This window comes from Nannospalax galili, unplaced genomic scaffold (assembly GCF_000622305.1).
Source record: "Nannospalax galili isolate Female #2095 unplaced genomic scaffold, S.galili_v1.0 scaffold1053, whole genome shotgun sequence".
NCBI classification, from domain to species: domain Eukaryota; kingdom Metazoa; phylum Chordata; class Mammalia; order Rodentia; family Spalacidae; genus Nannospalax; species Nannospalax galili.
The window spans coordinates 2,055,246-2,072,268 of record NW_008333523.1 but is presented as its reverse complement, the minus strand read 5'-3'; the positions used below and the strand labels follow the sequence as shown (position 1 = coordinate 2,072,268).

The following is a 17,023-nucleotide window of genomic DNA, read 5'->3' as shown; positions in this document are numbered from 1 at the left end:
TTTAAAAAGTTTGGCAGAGGCCAAACTGTGGGTTCAGGCCAGCTGGGGGTAAAGGGAGACCCTTTTTCAAAAAAACCAAAAAAAAAAAAAAAAGCAGATTTTTTTACTACAAATACACTTCTTTGCAACTAATTCAAATAAGCGCTGTTTCTTTTTAGCATACAAACGACTAGATGGCTCTACTGAATGCTGTAACAATCACAGCCTCACAGATGTGTGCTTCTCCTACAGAAATAATTTTAATAAGCGTTTGGTAAGTTGTCCCCAGGGAAGTCTTTCTTATCTGATATAATTATTACAAAATAAACATATAAATCTAAAATGCAACTTGTGAAATCTCTCTTTTGTTCTATTTACTTTGTGTCATTTTATTAAAACTAGTACATTTCAGATGTCACACTTTTATCTGAGAGTCTAAAAATTTATAATGGTATGATATCTTACATAGCCAAAATGGGATCTTTGAATTTAATTAACAGTAGTTACACATAACTATATGAACTTTATTCATTTATATGGACTTCATTTCTAATATGCTAGGTGATGTGAAAAATATGAAGGAATTGAATTGGATTTTTCCTGTTAATAAATAATTTTTAATATTGACTAATATTTTTAGCATACATGTCTACCTGCCCGGAAAGCAATTGAAGCTACTCAAGTTTGTAGAACTAATAAAGATTGTAAAACAAGCTCAAGTTCAAGTTTCTGTATAATACCATCTTTGGAAACTCACACTCGCTTAATAAAAGTGAAACATCCCCCTCAAGTCGATATGCTATATGTAGGACATCCACTGCATCTTCACTACACAGGTGAGTATTATTGGGAAGACGCCTAGAAAAATCATTAAGATCATATATATTCTCAGTTTTAAGAACTCAGTACAAATCCTTGCATTAACTTAATTTATCATAAATTTGATCACTTATCAAAATCTTATTAATGTGTTCTTAAGCATTAAATAGAATTAAGGTAGAAAGAAAATAACCAGCCTATGGAAAATGATAGAGTTTTTTTCTTCCCCATTATTTTTTTCCAAGTCAAATTGATAATCTTTCAGATGTTTCCCAAGAGCTTATAAAATCTATCCAACCCCTCCAAAACAGTGGCAAGAGTTGCTGTACCCTTGTGAACACGAGGATACATTAAAATGTGATTGTACTTTATGCATAGCACATGAAAATTTTTTTTGAGACAGGATCTCATGTTACCAAGGCTAACCTCAAACTCAGCCATGTAGCTGAGGATGACCTTGAACTCCTGATCTTCCTGCCTCCCCCTGCCACGATGTCCTGTTTTATATGGCCCTGGGAATTAAACCCATGGCTTTATGCATGCTAAGCAAGCAGTCTCCCACCTGAGCCACAACTGAACTCAAAGAAATCCATCTGCCTCTGCTGGAACTAAAGGCATGTGCCACCACACCTAGTAGAAGTTTCATACAAGTGGAATATTTTACAACTGACTTATTTTTTAGAATTTATTTACTTTTTTATTATGTATATGTATGTGAGTATGTGCATGTGAATGCATGTGGAATATTTTACAACTGACTTATTTTTTAGAATTTCTTTATTATGTGTATGTATGTGAGTATGTGCATGTGAATGCAGGTGCCTCCCAAGGCCCAGGGAACTTAGATTCCTCTAGAACTGGAGTTATAGGGAGTTGTAAGGCACCCAGCATGGGTGCAGGGAGCTGAACCTGAACCCTTTACAAGAGGAATACACATGCTGTTAACCTCTGAGCCACCTATCCAGCCCCTGCAAGTGGCTTATTTCATGTAGCATAATGTTTTCAAGTTTTATCCACGGCTGACCATATTTTCTTTATTCATTCATCAGTTGATGGATATTTGTGTTTTATGTTTCTCTTTAAATCAGTGCTTTGTCACCTTTAATCCAAGCACTTGGGAGTCAGAGGCAGGTGGATCTCTGTGAGTTCAAGGCCAGCCTGGTCTACATAGTGAGTTCCAGGACAGCTGGGGCCACAGGGAGACCCTGTCTCAAAAAGCCCCCCCCCCAAAAAAAGTCAGTGCTTTGTGATTATATAGTAAGACACCCTGAGTCGTTTTTCTTATTTACTGGTTTGACATTAAGTGACTCTAGACTTCAGCTATTGAATATGCTATCAATAAATGAAGACTTGGCCCTAGTTGGGATAATTCAGAAATGGGGACTATTGGTTTTATCTAATTACTGGATATATTTTTAAGTGCTTTGGATCAAAACACAATTATGAAATCCACAGAGTACAAGGGACTTTAAAGAGCCCCTTATCTTTGGGAGGCTGAGGTAGGCGGATCTTTGTGAGTTTGAGGCCAGCCTAACTCCAGCCTGGTCTAACATAGTGAGTTCCAGGATAGCTGAGGCTACAGGGAGACCCTGTCTCTAAAAAAGAGCCGGGCATGATAGCACACGCCTTTAGCTTTAGTCCCAGCACTTAGGAGGTAGAGGCAGGTGGATTTCTTGAGTTCAAGGCCAGCCTGGTCTATATAGTAAGTTCCTGGCCAGGTATGGCTACAGGGAGACCCTATCTCAAAGAGACCAAAAAAAAGACCCCCTATCTATTATTATTATTATTATTTTGGTCTTTTTGAGACAGGGTCTCCTTAATTATTTTCTTTAGCAATAAAGAATCATTAAATAGCATAATAGTTGTAGTAAATGTGATGTTTAGATTATACTTCTTTGAAAAGGTGGAATGCTTTTGATATAAATCTTAGTATATATTTTAAGTATATTTCACTCTGTATTTGGTAGTCATAATTGGTATATAGTCTGCTTCATCTTAACTCTAGCCTCAAAACATAAGCACACATTGGAACTTGAATATTTTTTTCATTCCACTATTTTTATTAGATGTTCTAGAATAACTAATTGCTTTTATATGTGAGGTATATAGTCTGCCTACATGTGTGTAGGAAAGACTTTCTCAACCATTAAACTAGTACAAGCTGGGCATGGTGGCACATCCCTTTAATACCAGCACTTGGGAGGCAGAGACAGGTGGATCTCTGTGGGTTTGAGGTCAGCCTGGTCTACATAGCAAGTACCAAGCTTGCCAGGGCAAAATAGCGAAACCCTCTCACAAAGAAAAAAAAAAAACTAAATTAGGGTAATATTTGACCATATGGTAAAATTTATAATGCTGCTGCTTATCTAATAAGGACAGTATTAATTATTCCTTGTTTTTCTTTCTTAGTGAGCATCACAAGTTTTATCCCACGTTTCAAGTTTCTAAGCATAGATCTGCCAGTGATTGTGGAAACATTTGTCAAGTATCCTTTCTGGTTGGAAAACTGTTTTTTATTTATTGGCTTCTTTTTAAATATTTATTATTTTTATTTTTATGTGTATGAGTGTATTGCCTGCATGTGTGTAAGTGCACCCGTGTTGTGCAATGCCCTTGGCGGTCAGAAGGCATCAGATTCCCCTGGAACTGGAGTTATGGACGGTTGTTAGCTGCCATGTGGGTGCTGGGAATAGAACACAGGTCCTCTGCAAGAGCAGTCAGTGCTCATAACCCCTGAGCTATCTCTCCAGCCTGGAAAAATGTTTTAAAAGTGTGTGCCAGGCGTGGTGGCACACGTCTTTAATCCCAGCACTTGGGAGGCAGAGGCAGGCAGATTTCTGTAAGTTCAAGGCCAGCCTGGTGTACATAGTGAGTTCCAGGACAGCTGGGGCCATAGGGAGACCCTGTCTCAAAAGACCAAAAAAAAAAGTGTGTTGCATGCAACTTCATGGGTTACTTGCAATTCATCTTGAATAGAGCATTACAAATATAGGCCTTATCATTTAGTTGCTAACAGCTGAAAAAGAGAGAAACTTTAAAGTTGAAAGAGATCAGGTTTTACATATGAGGGGAAAAGTTGGTAGAGAAAGCTCAGCCTGGAATGGAGAAAGGAGAACATGTGATTCAAATTGAAAGTTGAGTTTACAAGAAGTTTATAAAGAATGATGGTTTCCATTATCATTAAGGAGTTGAATTTTGTCCCACTTGAGCTTATTTGCTCTGGCCAAGTGGAAGCTAACTCTAGCATACATAACCAGTCTATGTAATTCCATCCTACTGCTCTGAAGGTAGAATATCTAAGGAAGGGCAATTCACTTTCTATTACTAAAATAGCGATTCAGAGAATAAAAGTCTCCTGTGGTCTTTATGTGTATGTGTTTTGTCTGCGTGTATATAAGTCCACCATATACATGGCAGTGCCCATGGAGGCCAGAAGAAAGCATCAGATCCCCTGGAACTGGAGTTACAGACTGTTGTTAAACTACCATGTGGATGTAGATGGTGGGAACCAAATCCTGGTCCTCTACAAGAGCAGCCAGTGCTCTTAACTGCTGAACTGTCTCCAGCCTCTCTTCTGTGGTCTTTACCATTATGCCTGAATATAGAAGATCAATTTTTAATTTATTATGTAGTATTGAATTAGGAGAGTTCTTTATTTTGTCACTTTTACATCTTAATTTCTTTCCTTTAAACAACAAAATAAAATGAAGACAAAATGATCAGTTATTGCTGGGCATGGTAGTGCACACCTTTAGTCCTAGCACTCTAGAGGCAGAGGCAGGCGGATCTCTGTGAATTCAAGGCCAGCCTGGTCTACATAGCAAGTTCCAAGCCAGTTGGGGCTACAGGGAGACCCTGTCTCAAAAATACCAAAAAATAAAGTGATCAGATATTAAACATATGCATAATCAAGATTATGCCTTGGAGTTTCTGTGACTTTATCACAGAAAGAATTCTTCTTTTTTAGACAAGGTCTCCTTGTAGCCCCAGCTGGCCTGGAATTTACTATGTAGACAAGGCTGCCCCTGTTTCCCAAGTACTGGGATTAAAGGTGTATGCCACCACACCCAGCAACAGAAAGCCTTTTTAATAACTTTATAGGTTATAGCATAATAAAGCAGAGTTCAAAGGTCAAAATCTTTATTTCCTGATAGAAGATATGGGAAGGATCAAAAAGTAATTTGAGGGTCTGGAGAGATGGCTCAGCAGTTAAGAGCACTGACTGTTCTTGCAGAGGACCCAGGTTTGATTCCCAGCACCCACCTGGCAGCTTCCAACTCTCCTTAACTCCAGTTCCAGGGGAATCCGAAGCCCTCTTCCAACCTCCTCAGCACTGCACGACACAGGTGCACTCACATGCATGTAGGCGATACACTCATACACATAAAAATAATAAATAAATAAAAAAGGTGTATACCACCACACTCAGCAACAGAAAGCCTTTTTAATAACTTTACAGATTATAGCATAATAAAGCAGAGTTCAAGGGTCAAAATCTTTATTTCCTGATAGAAGATATGGGAAGGATCAAAAAGTAATTTGAGGGGCTAGAGAGATGGCTCAGTGATTAAAGATGCATTGCTCTTTCAGAGTTCTGATCTCAGCACCCATGTCAGATAGCTCACAACTGCCTGTAACCCCAACTCCAAGCAATCCAGTGCTCCTTTCTAGTCTCCAGGCAACTTCATCCACAAGCACATACTGACACAAACATAGACATAAATAATAAATCTTTTTTTCTAAAATAATTTGGAAACTGGTGTTGTGATGCATACTTAATACTTAGGAGGCCAAGACAGGAGAATCACCAACCTGAGCAACAAGACCCAGTCTCAAGATTATTCTTAAGTAATTGGGGGCGCTGGAGATATAGTTCAGTGGAAGAGCATTGCCTGGTATGCACAAGTCCCAGAGTTTACTGCCAATTTTTCTTCCTCTATTATTCCTTCTGCATTCCTTTTCCTTTGTTGTATTATTAAAGGTTATAAAAACTTAGTCTTCCTAGGAATTCATTGTAAGTTTGTTAAGTCTGTCTATAAGTAATTTATTTTTATATTCAAAGTTTTTGAACTTCAAAATAATATAAACTCGTTCTAAACAACAGACATATAAGAATGTTAGAGGCTTAAAGTAGTCTTAATGTAATCTGAAATTTCAGACCCAGTACAGTATCTGACTTCCCAAAAGCTGGTTTCCACTTGGACTAAACAGCTAGTTCCTTAACTGATTTTAACCCCAGGTACCTGATTTCCCTTTCCGGAGCTCTAGCTATTGTTAATGCAGTACCCTGCTTTGCTTTGGATGGTCAGTGGATTTTAAACTCTTTTCTGGATGCTACCCTTACCTCAGTGATTGGGGACAACGATGTCAAAGATCTGATAGGATTTTTCATCTTGCTTGGTGGCAGTGTACTTTTGGCTGCCAATGTGACACTGGGACTCTGGATGGTTACAGCACGGTAATATTTATTTTCAGCCAGTAGAATCTCTGAGTTACAGCTAAGTGGTAATATCTATTGCCATTGAGATTTTCACTTGGTGTGAAATGTAAAGTTGTTTTCTTAGAACATCTTGACAAGCATCTTTGAATTCCTCCTATATCCAGAGAATCTAAACTCTGGTAGAGAATGAGTGGAAGAAATGAAAGGCATAACTCCTTATTACATTCTGGTTTTCAAGACTGAATGTGCAAACTTCTAGTGTGTGTGAAACAATTTGTAAACAAGTGAAAATTCATTCATTCATTCAATGTAATACCATTTTGTGTGCCCATAGCATTTTGAAATAGTATAACGGAAAGCAGAATTGGATGGGAAAACCTTTTGTGGGTGTGTATGTGTGTGTGTGCATGTGTATGTGTGTGTGCGTGTGTGTACATGAATGTGTGTGTGCGTGAGTGTGTGCGTGTGTGTGTGTGTGTAGTACTGAGGTTTGAAACCAGGGCCTCACTTATGCTATGTATGCTAAGCAAGCCCTGTACCACTGACCTATACCCGAGCCCCAGGTAACATTTACTAAAAAAAAAGTGCCATTAAGCTGATGTGGTGGTGTACACTTGTAAACCCTGCATTTGCCTATAATCCCATCATTCAGGAAAGATAGGCAAAAGGATCATGAGTTCAAGACCATCCTAGGCTACATATTAAGTTCCAGGCCAGCCTTGGCTATGTAGCAAGACCCTGTCTCAAGCAAACCACACACACACATACACACACATCATTAAATATTTGAGGGAGACTAGACTTTGGTCAAATGTAAGTTTGAATATGTTCTTGATTTATATCTCCTATCTTAGTCTTGTTTGAAAAGTATTTTAGCCAGGCATGGTAGCACAGGCCCTTAGGCCCAGCACTCGGGAGGCAGAGGCAGGTAGATCTCTGTGAGTTCAAGGCTAGCCTGGTCTGCATAGTTCCAGGCCAGCTGGGGCTACAGGGAGACCCTGTCTCCAAAAAGACCAAAAAAAAGTATTTTAAAGTTTAATGGTGTATTATTTTGTATTCTAAAAACTGAGATCTAATTACAGTTAGAGTAATACAACTTTATGAACATATGTGCTGACATGAAAGGGAAAAATCTGTCAATTGATAGCAAGTAAATGGACAAAGTTGGAAGCAAATAAGGCCTGTGATGTTAGGAGACAGTTTTGCCCCACAAGTGTTGCCTTTTTGATAGTGTGTCTCCACACACTCACAACACACTAGCCTTTCTAAACAGAGTGTGCTGCACAAAGTGTCTCACACAGAGACACTTGGGAGCTTAGGCAGTTAGAAGTGAACCTCAGAACTAAGCTGGGTCCTGTAATAGAGCACAAGACAGAACCCAGGCTCTTCACCCGATCTAGTTAGCACTTTGTAGAGCTTTGAAGCTTGGAGCTCTCCCAGGGTAGATGTATTCCTTTGTGCTGCAACAACTTTCAACCCTGAGCCATACTCTGTCCTCACCAGCACCTTGTACGTTCTCTCTTGGGGGACTAACACCTAATTCTTGCTTTCCATCTCCCCCTAAGCTACCTCTGTGAGTCTGCAAAAGACTTGCTAGTTTAGTGAGAACGACTGCACACAAGAGACTAAAACATAGATTTGCCAGAGCCTGAGAAGACTCTGGAGCCCTAAAAAGCCACATCTGATCTGTGGTAGCGATGCAGCCCTGGGAAATTTGGAGTGTCAGTAGGCCAGTGTGATGCTGTTTCTTTTAGGAATATATGCACATGTTCTTTCTCCCATTCAAAAAACACATTTAATGAAGACACACATATACTCAGAGGTAACAGAAGCCAGATATCTGTCCCCTTTCTTAAGTGACATACCTCATGAGGTTACCTTTTTCAGAACATTAGTTCTCTTAAGCACCTAAATCTTTTAGATCAACTTTTAGAAATTTTTTAGATTTTATTACAAAATTTGCCTACCTTCTTAAATAGGATTCATATACTGAATATCATTTTAGCATTTTATTAAGGACTTGCATCATCAGTTAATACCAATACTAAAGTCATACAAATTACTGGTTTATCCTAGAAAATATGGCATTAGTTCTTTTCTAAGGTCATTCAAGACCAAAGTTTATTTGCATAGTAATAATGCACAGACCTATTAAGGTAGAGGTTAGAAAATGCTGTGGAATACTCACATAATTCATTCTGTTGCATACATTAAACAGTTTACTAACAAAAATGTATGTGTGCAAGTCATCTTCAAAACTGAAAGAAAAAAATTTTGGTGTGGTGGTTCTAGAACACAGGACCTCACACATGCTAGCAAGCACTCTACCACTGAACTACAACCCATAGCCCAAGAAAAGTATTTTTAATAAGAGGAAATTCTACCCATGAACTTCTTTTTCTGAGTTAAAGCACCAACAAAATAAAACCTCATTTCACGTGAGCTGTTAAACACCTCTGCCTGCTAATCAGTAGAGTCAGGGTTTGGGAACTTCTCTGCTAGGAAGTCCAGCAGATGACTACCGTTTGTGTAGACATGCCCCATGACTTAAGAAAGGAAACATTGTATGTTGTGTCTTCAGCTTGATTATGGGCTCTTCTATAGCAAGGACCATGGCATGCGCAGCTTTGCCTTCCTGCACAGTGCATGAGACATCAGAAGTCCTTAATGTGCTTGAATGGATGGTGATTCGTGTTATTTATGAGTTAGAAAAGCATGTTTCTATTTAAGTAGGCTGTAAAAAGGATTGTTGAATATTTACTGTAAATATATGTTAACAATAAAAAAGAACTTGGAAGGTCTTTATGTCCCTGGTATATTGTCATCTTTATGGAAAGAATTCCCTTTGGTTTCTGTAGAGCGATTAGAAAAAGAGTTCTGTTAAGGATTTGAAGAAGTATCTTTCTGTGTTGTCACTTTGTTCAACAGTAAAACTTTCTTCTCAGTGTTCTTCTGCATTGTTTACATTTTTGAGGTTTTTCTTTTTAAAAATCACCTATAATCTGTAAAGAATGTCTTATGTTATTTTCAGCATCTCAGCCTGAAGAGATATACAGTTAAAGTTGACCTTTTGATAATCGCTCTTCTAGGTTGAACAGAAAATTGTAAACATAGGCTTCATAGTGATGTGGCTCTCTGTCATCATTTTATCCTTGGTATTTATTAAATGTCCACATACCAGTGGCACATAGGTATTTTTTTCTATAAATCTTTTCACTGTGTTGTAATTCGTTCTTAAGCTATAACTTGATGTTATCATAATTGTTGAAATTTGATGTTTAGCAATAAAAGAATAAATGTATACCAGCATTTCATGTTTGTCATCATCTATGTGTTACATTTTTTTAAATCTTTTGAGATTGTCTCCTTGTATCCCCAGCTGACCTGGAGCTCACTATGTAGACCAGGCTGGCCTCGAATTCACAGAGCTCCACCTGCCTCTTCAAGTGCTAGGATCAAAGGCATGCACAACCGCACTTGGCTGTATTATCTTATTTTTTACAGTTGATCTTAGCCAAAGGCTGAGAAGTGATTTTGTGTGTGTGTGTGTGTGTGTGTGTGTGTGTGTGTGTGTGCATGTGCGCGTGTATGTGTGGTATGTGTGTAGTGTATGTGTTGTATTGCATGCACATGGGCAGGATGTACATGCATATTCAAAGATCAGAGGAGAAAACTGGATGTCCTGTTCTATGGCTCTCCACATTATTCCCTTGAGACAAGAGTGTCTTACTCAATGTGGAATTAGCCTGGCCTCCAGCAAACCTGGACAGTCCTGCTGTCTGAATCACCCACAGTGCTGGGGTTACAGCTATGCAGAGCCACATCCAACTTTTTACATGGGTACTACTGTCTGAACTCAGGTCCTTATGCTTGCACAGCAAACACTCTATCCACAGAGCCATCCAGAATATTAGTATTTGGCAAGAATTCTTCTTTAAACTTATCTGTATTTTTAGGAAGCATTTAGCAGTTTGCTTGTGGTGGCACACACCTGAAATCTCAGCACTTGGGAAGTGGAGGCAGGAGAATCAGGAGTTCCAGGCCAGTCTGAGCCACCTTAGACTCCATATCAAAAGAAAAAAGAAAAAAAGCATTTTAACTAAAATATGTAGTAACAGTCACCTTACTGCTTTTATAGTTTATCTTTCTTCAGGGGAGAGAGCTGGAGACCTGCCCCAAGGCCTCATGTATGCTTAGGCAAGCTTTACCACTGAGCTACATCCCTCACACCATGGGACTCACAGTTTTTTTTTAATTTATTATTTTTATTTCATGTGTATGAGTGTATTGCCTGCACATGTGTAAATGCTCCCATGTCACGCAATGCCCATGGAGGTCAGACAAGGGTGTCAGATCCCCTGGATCTAGAGTTATGGACAGTTGTTAGCTGCCATGTGGGTGCTAGGGATCGAATCCAGGTCTTCTGCAAGAGGAGCCAGTGCTCTTAAATGCTGAGCCATCTCTCCAGCCTATGGAGACTCACATTTTTACAAAAGGGCTTACAACTTTGACCCTCCACCCCCTTTTATTTTTGGAAACTGTCTGACTGTGTAGTCGTGGCTGGTCTACAATGCACTATGTAGTCATGGCTGGCCTCAAAGTCACAGAGATCTGCCTCCCAAGTGGTAGGATTAAAGGTGTATACCGGGGGCTGGAGCAATGGGTCAGGGGTTAAGAAGACGGGCTGCTCTTGCAGAGGACCATAGTTTGGTTTCCAGCATCCACATGGCAGCTCACAGCCATCTATAACTCCAGTTCCAAAGGATCTGACTCCCTCTTCTGGCCTCTGTGGGCATTGCACACATGTGATATACTTATATACATGCAGGCAAAATGCTCATACACATAAAATAATTTTTTTTTTTAATTTAAAGACATGCATCACCATTCCTGGGAATCTACTTCTTATAGATTCCTGATTTCCATACCTTTTTCATAGCATTCTTTTCTTACCTTTCAACCACTTTGTTTTCATCATTTAAATGGATTTTAAATTTTCTTAAAATTTCTTCTTAGGTTTTATGTGTTACCACAAATCTGCAGTACAGGTAGCACTGTGCAATTTGCAGAATGTTCACTTCTCCAGTGCCGGCTACCCCTTTTCTGTTATGGAAATATCTAGGGAAACGGTAAATAAGAGTTTATTTAGAGAATAAATTTGGAACAAAAGAAAATAATGTAATTTGGAGGCCTTTATAGAAAAAATAATTTGATACTAGAAAAAGAAATACAGGTTTATTATAGAAAACATGTTAACAAAGAGTCATTTGTTGACAAAGGATATTATACATAAACTAGCAAGCTATAATTTAGACTTGACAACATGTTACAAGCACATTCCCAAGTTATTATTCTAATATTTCAATGGCTATATAATATTGTATTAAATATGATAGAATTTAAACAATTACTGTTATTTCAAATTTCGCATTATTTTTTTTTATGTGAATGTTTTGCCTACATGGATATAAATGCACCACATGCATGCAGTGCCTGTGGAGGCCAGAAGAGGGCATCAGATCTCCTGTAACTGGAGCTATGGACAGTTGTTATCTGCCATGTGGGTACTGGGAATAGAACTTAGGGCCTCTGCAAGAGCTAAGTACTTGTCTCCTAATAAAAAAGTTGTAACCAATAAAATATATATGTGATAGTACAAAATATGGGGTCCCAAAAGATAGATCATGTAGAACCAAGTCCCTACAGGGAAGGGACTGCTCTGCCCCTTAATGCATAGTATACTGATAGATTCAGAAATGGACCACAGGCCATATAGAAGTCAATGACAGTGTAACTGTCTACTGATGTTATCTGGACAAAAAGGTTGACTAAAGCTGCCAATGGGCCAGATTAAGGGCTGTATGACTGATAGTTAGAAATAAGTCCTCCCCACTTCATGTGTATACTAGAGAGGTAGCTATTCCATGTGAGGAGACCCCTGATACTTAGAAAGGACCTGAGAGCCTAGAAAACCTGTAGGATCTGGAGACCTACATAGCCTAGAGAGCATAGCCTAGAGCAGTAGGCCAGAGGACTTAGAAAACTTAGACAGCCTAGCCGGGTGTGGTGGCACATGCCTTTAGTCCCAGCACTCCGAAGGCAGAGGCACCCCTGATCTCCATAGTGAATCCAGGCCAGCCGTGGGAGATTCTGTCTCAAAAAGATCAAAAAAAAAAAAAAAAAAAAAAAAAAAACTTACAGAGCCTGAGAACCGATAATAGCCTAGAGAGCTAATAGTAGGCCTGTGAACTTAACAGGGCCTGAGGAACTGGGAAACCTACTGAGTCTGAGAACCTACAAAACAGAAAATGTTCTCTCTACTGTTACTATGGACAATGGGCCCAAACATCACCCATAGGGGCCTGTCTTTGCAAAGCATAAGTTGTGCAAGAGGGGAGGACTATAGGGAGTAGAGGGCTACAAGGGCTGTTTGTTTTATGTTTAAACAAAATGGCATCGATATGGATATCTATCTGAGGTAAGCCAAGATAGCTAACACTGGACATCCAGGGGCTATAAGTCAACACAAAATGTCTGACATTGGATGTCTTGGAAACCCCAAAGTAAACAGTGGTATAATCTGTTGTATACCTGTTTCTGTTCCTTGCAAAATGCCACTTTTGTTTGAATTTTGTATAAATATAGCCTTGAAGTCAAGGGCCTTTAGCCTTCACCTTTACCTTTACCAACCTACCTGTATAAGTCTATCTGTAAGCCTGTGTGTCTTACCTCCATGTCATCTGTGTGCCAGTGTGACTGTGCCTCCCCATGTGTAGCCCCTGTGTGCTTGCTGGTGGGTGCCTGATGGTGTCTGCCTACAATGGCCTATGCGGTGGTAAGTGAAGTATATCTTATCTGTCCATGGCTCCTCACAATCTCTTCAACCTTCTGTGACCTTCTTCCTTTCCTGGCATTAGAGCTTGGTCCTCACACCTTGTGGCTAAAGGTAATATGTGATAGGAGGGAAGTGATACTGACAGAAAAAGAACTGGTTAATACTATTTTAGTAATCCCTGGCAAGGTATGTTGCTGTAAAATAGGGAGGTGGCAGTGAAGATTAAAAGAGAGAAGAGGACAGACTCAAAAGTAGAATGTACTGTATTTATGGTTAGGTTTAGATTAAGGTTCAAGAAGGAACCCAGAAGGCAATCAAATGATGGCCATGCCATTATCAGAGCTAGGGAACATCAGAAAAGGGAAGGATTGAAACTCTTAAGTTTAAATACCAGAGAGACACACCCAAGAGGCAGTAGTAGGCACTATGGTAAGTAGGCAGCTGTATGGACAGGTCTGGAACTCTGGGAAAAAGAATTTAACTACAGTATATGAGCTGATGTACCCTAAGTATACAATTGAACTCATGAAAGAGGATATATAATCCAGAAAGAATGTAGAAGAAAGAGGTGTCCTGGGGTAGAGATCAAGGAAACAGATTTTTTAAAAAACATACAAGAAGGGCTAGAGAGATGGCTCAGTGGTTAAGAGTACTGGATGCTCTTATGGAGAATCTGAGTTTCGTTCCCAGCACCCACATGGTGGCTAACAACTGTCCATAACTCCAGTTCCAGGGGATCCAACTCAGTCTTCCAGCCTTCACAGGCATTACACAAAACAAGTGCACTTTCATACATACAGGGAAACACACTCATTCAAATAAAAGAAGAGTAAACAAATTTTTTAAAATATAGGAAGAAGAAAGTGAAAAGGAGCTTCCAAAAATTGCAAGAGTTTAAAAAGGTTGCTCAGAAGTAGCTACAAGTAGCACTTGCCTAGCATGTACAAGGCTCTGGCTTTGATCTCTAGCCCTGGAAAGAAAACAGAAAGGATGGGAAAGAAAGGGGAAAGGGAAGGGAAGAGGGAAGGAAAGGAATGGTGGAAAGGGAAGAGAGAGGGAAGGAAAGAAAGGAAAATGGAAAGGAAGGGAAGGGAGAGAAAATAAGCAACAAAAGCAGAGGAGAAAGTTTGGTCTTAGAGAAAAGGGAAAGACATCAAGAAGGGAATTTGAGGTGGATGTGGTGGTGAACACCTTTAGTCCCAGCAGGAGATCTCTGAGATCGAGGCCAGCATGGTCTACATAGAGAGTTCCAGGCCAGCTGGGGCTTCAAGGAGACCGGGCCTCAACCTTGTCTCAATAAAAAAAGAAAAGAATGTTATAACATGAGATGTTTGTGAGAGAGAAGAAGTGATAGGACCATGTTGGGATCCAACAAAAGAGCTTAGATGTTGCCTGTGACAGGACAAGCAGAACCACGTTGGAGTAAATGGAGTCTACAAATATGTGCAGGTAAAGACTACAAATATTAAAAAGGCTATCAGGTTTCATTTGGAGGGAAGAAAGTATGGTTCCTGGCGAAGGGTGTAGGGAAAGTTGTTGCTGTCGATGTGCTAGCAATGAGATGAGTCATGTGTATGCTTTTGTGCTGCTGGAAAGAACCCAAGATAAATAAGGGAAGAGATGACCTCTGGAGCACATGAAGAATGGCAGCTTTCAGTCAGAGGCACGTCCTTTCTAAAAAGAGGGAGGAAAACAAGGTGCAGTGATAATTGTCAGCAGGCTCATATTGGCCTGTGAACAGTCACCTGAGTCCTAATTGTTTATACAACAGAACGTGGCACACAGTAGATGCCTTAGAAATCTCTTGAGTAAGGTGGAGTCCTCATATACCCACCTTCATTTCAAAGCAAGCACTGCCAGCAGTAAGGTCCAGGGTGTGCTCTACTCCAGGATGGCACTGGATGGATTGATGTTGAGAATGTTGTGCTTACCTACATTCTTGGGCAACAGAAGCAGAAGTATCAGACTTGATGTGTCCAGACTAGGCCATTCTGGCACAAAAATTATTTTGCGCTGAAGGCGTTTGAGTTTCTGAAATCCCTTCATTGGGAGCAACTTGGTTGTGTGTGTGTGTGTGTGTGTGTGTGTGTGTGTGTGTGTGTGTGTGTGTATACATGTGTGTGAAAGTGCACCTGCAGACCAGCGAGGTCAGCATCATCAGATGTCTTCCTCAGTTGCCTCTCATCTTACATTTTTTTGTTTGTTTTCATATGTAAAGTCAGCCCTGTGCTTCCGTCAGCAGGGCCACACCTCCTAAACCTTTGAAAACAGTCCCATAAACTGGGGCCAGGTATTCAAATACTTGGAGCCTATGGGCATGTTCTCATTCAAACACCACCTTCTACTACCTGACCCCCATGGACTCGTGACTATCAATGCAAAATGAATTTCGTCAAACTTCAAGTCTCCACAGTCTTTAACCGTCGCTGCACTGTTCAAAAGTCCAGCGTCCAAAGTCTCTTCTGACACTCAATGCACTCTCTTTAAAATATTTTAGTTAGGCTGGGTGTGGTGGCACATGCCTTTAATCCCAGCACTCAGAAGGCAGAGGCAGGTGAACTCTCTGAGTTCAAGGCCAATCTGGTCTACAAAGTGAGTGCCAGGCCAGCTGAGACTACAGCGAGACCCTGTCTCAAAATGACCAAATTTTTTTTTATTATTTAAGGAATGGAGAGATGGCTTAGTGGTTGGGAGCACTGACTGCTCTTACCCGAGGACGCAGGTTCGATTCCTAGCACCTACATGGCAGCTAACAACCATCCATAACTCCAGTTAGGCCTTTTTCTGACCTCCAAGAGCATTGCACAACAGGTGCACTTATGCACATGCAGGCAATACACACATACACATAAATAATAAAAATAAATAAATAAGGGGGCTGGAGAGATGGCTCAGTGGTTAATAACACTTGTCCTTGCAGAAGACCCAAGTTCGAATCCCAGCACCCACATGGCAGCTAACAACTGTCCATAACTCCAGTTCCAGGGGATCCGATGGCCTCTTCTGTCCTCCACGGGCATTGCACGACACAGGTGCACTTATCTACATGTACACTCATACACATAAAATAAAAATAATAAAAAATAAATAAAAAATACAAATATTTTTAATTATTTAATAACCACAAGATTAAAAGAAGCATTTCATTAAAGCTTTAACATATTCAATAACAATTTTCAGAGCAAAGATACAATCTCTTTCAAAAGTGGCTGTAAATTTTTAGGTTCACAGTTGAATTAATACAACTATACAATATTGAACTCAGTATAAACCCTATAAGACATATAAGTGAATGAGTTTTTAACCTTTAAAAAAGATCTCCATTTCATTTTAAAATATACTGTTTCCTACAGACTCATTTTTAATTCTACTAACATTTAGATGTTTGCAAATGTGTCTCTAATCTCTATGTATTTGATTATTACTAGTCACAGTTGGGTACACTCAGATCCTTGGCACGTGAATCTGGATATAAAGTCATCAGGTAGATTTCAATGGTAATGTTTATCACCTCTACTAATTAACATGAAGTAAACTTTTTGTTTCTTCCTCAAATATAACTCATTTTTATTTGTTGATTTTTTTTGTGTGTATATCATACAGAACATTCCAAACAATCTTATTCATCTATATACCCACTTCTCAAATGGCACCCTCCCATAGCCTCCCCCCTCCCCACTGGAGCCCATATACTCTGTCATCCCTGTTATTGTCCACTGTGTTATCTGTGCCCCCAGCCATTCCTCAGTGCTTATCCATCCATTGGATCTAGTCAGCCTATCTACCATGCCTTGTTTTAGGAAGATCAGCTGTTCCTCATCTAGCAGCAATCAGTTGTCAATATTCCTTTAGATAAGATTGGGTTCTGCTGTTCATTTTCCCAGTTCTATGCTGGGTTACTATCTGGGAATCCCTTTGGCCACCCTGGCCATCAACTCAAAAAAGAAGGT

General features: G+C 39.8%; 1 protein-coding gene across 2 annotated transcripts in view; it reads left to right on the top strand.

Moving 5' to 3' along the window:
* Mbtps2 (membrane bound transcription factor peptidase, site 2) overlaps positions 1–6,811 on the top strand; it is a 62,666-nt gene extending 55,855 nt beyond the window's left edge. Inside the window, exons 8-11 of one of the 2 annotated variants that reach the window (XM_008828334.3) lie at positions 159–253; positions 620–815; positions 3,208–3,283; positions 6,038–6,811. In XM_008828334.3, coding sequence (XP_008826556.1) covers positions 159–253; positions 620–815; positions 3,208–3,283; positions 6,038–6,260 — 590 coding nt within the window. In that variant the 3' untranslated portion in view covers positions 6,261–6,811. Of the gene's footprint in view, positions 1–158; positions 254–619; positions 816–3,207; positions 3,284–5,097; positions 5,726–6,037 lie in introns of those variants that run through there. The other variant, XM_029561224.1, reaches the window with a different exon arrangement.
* The last annotated feature ends 10,212 nt before the right edge of the window (positions 6,812–17,023 follow it).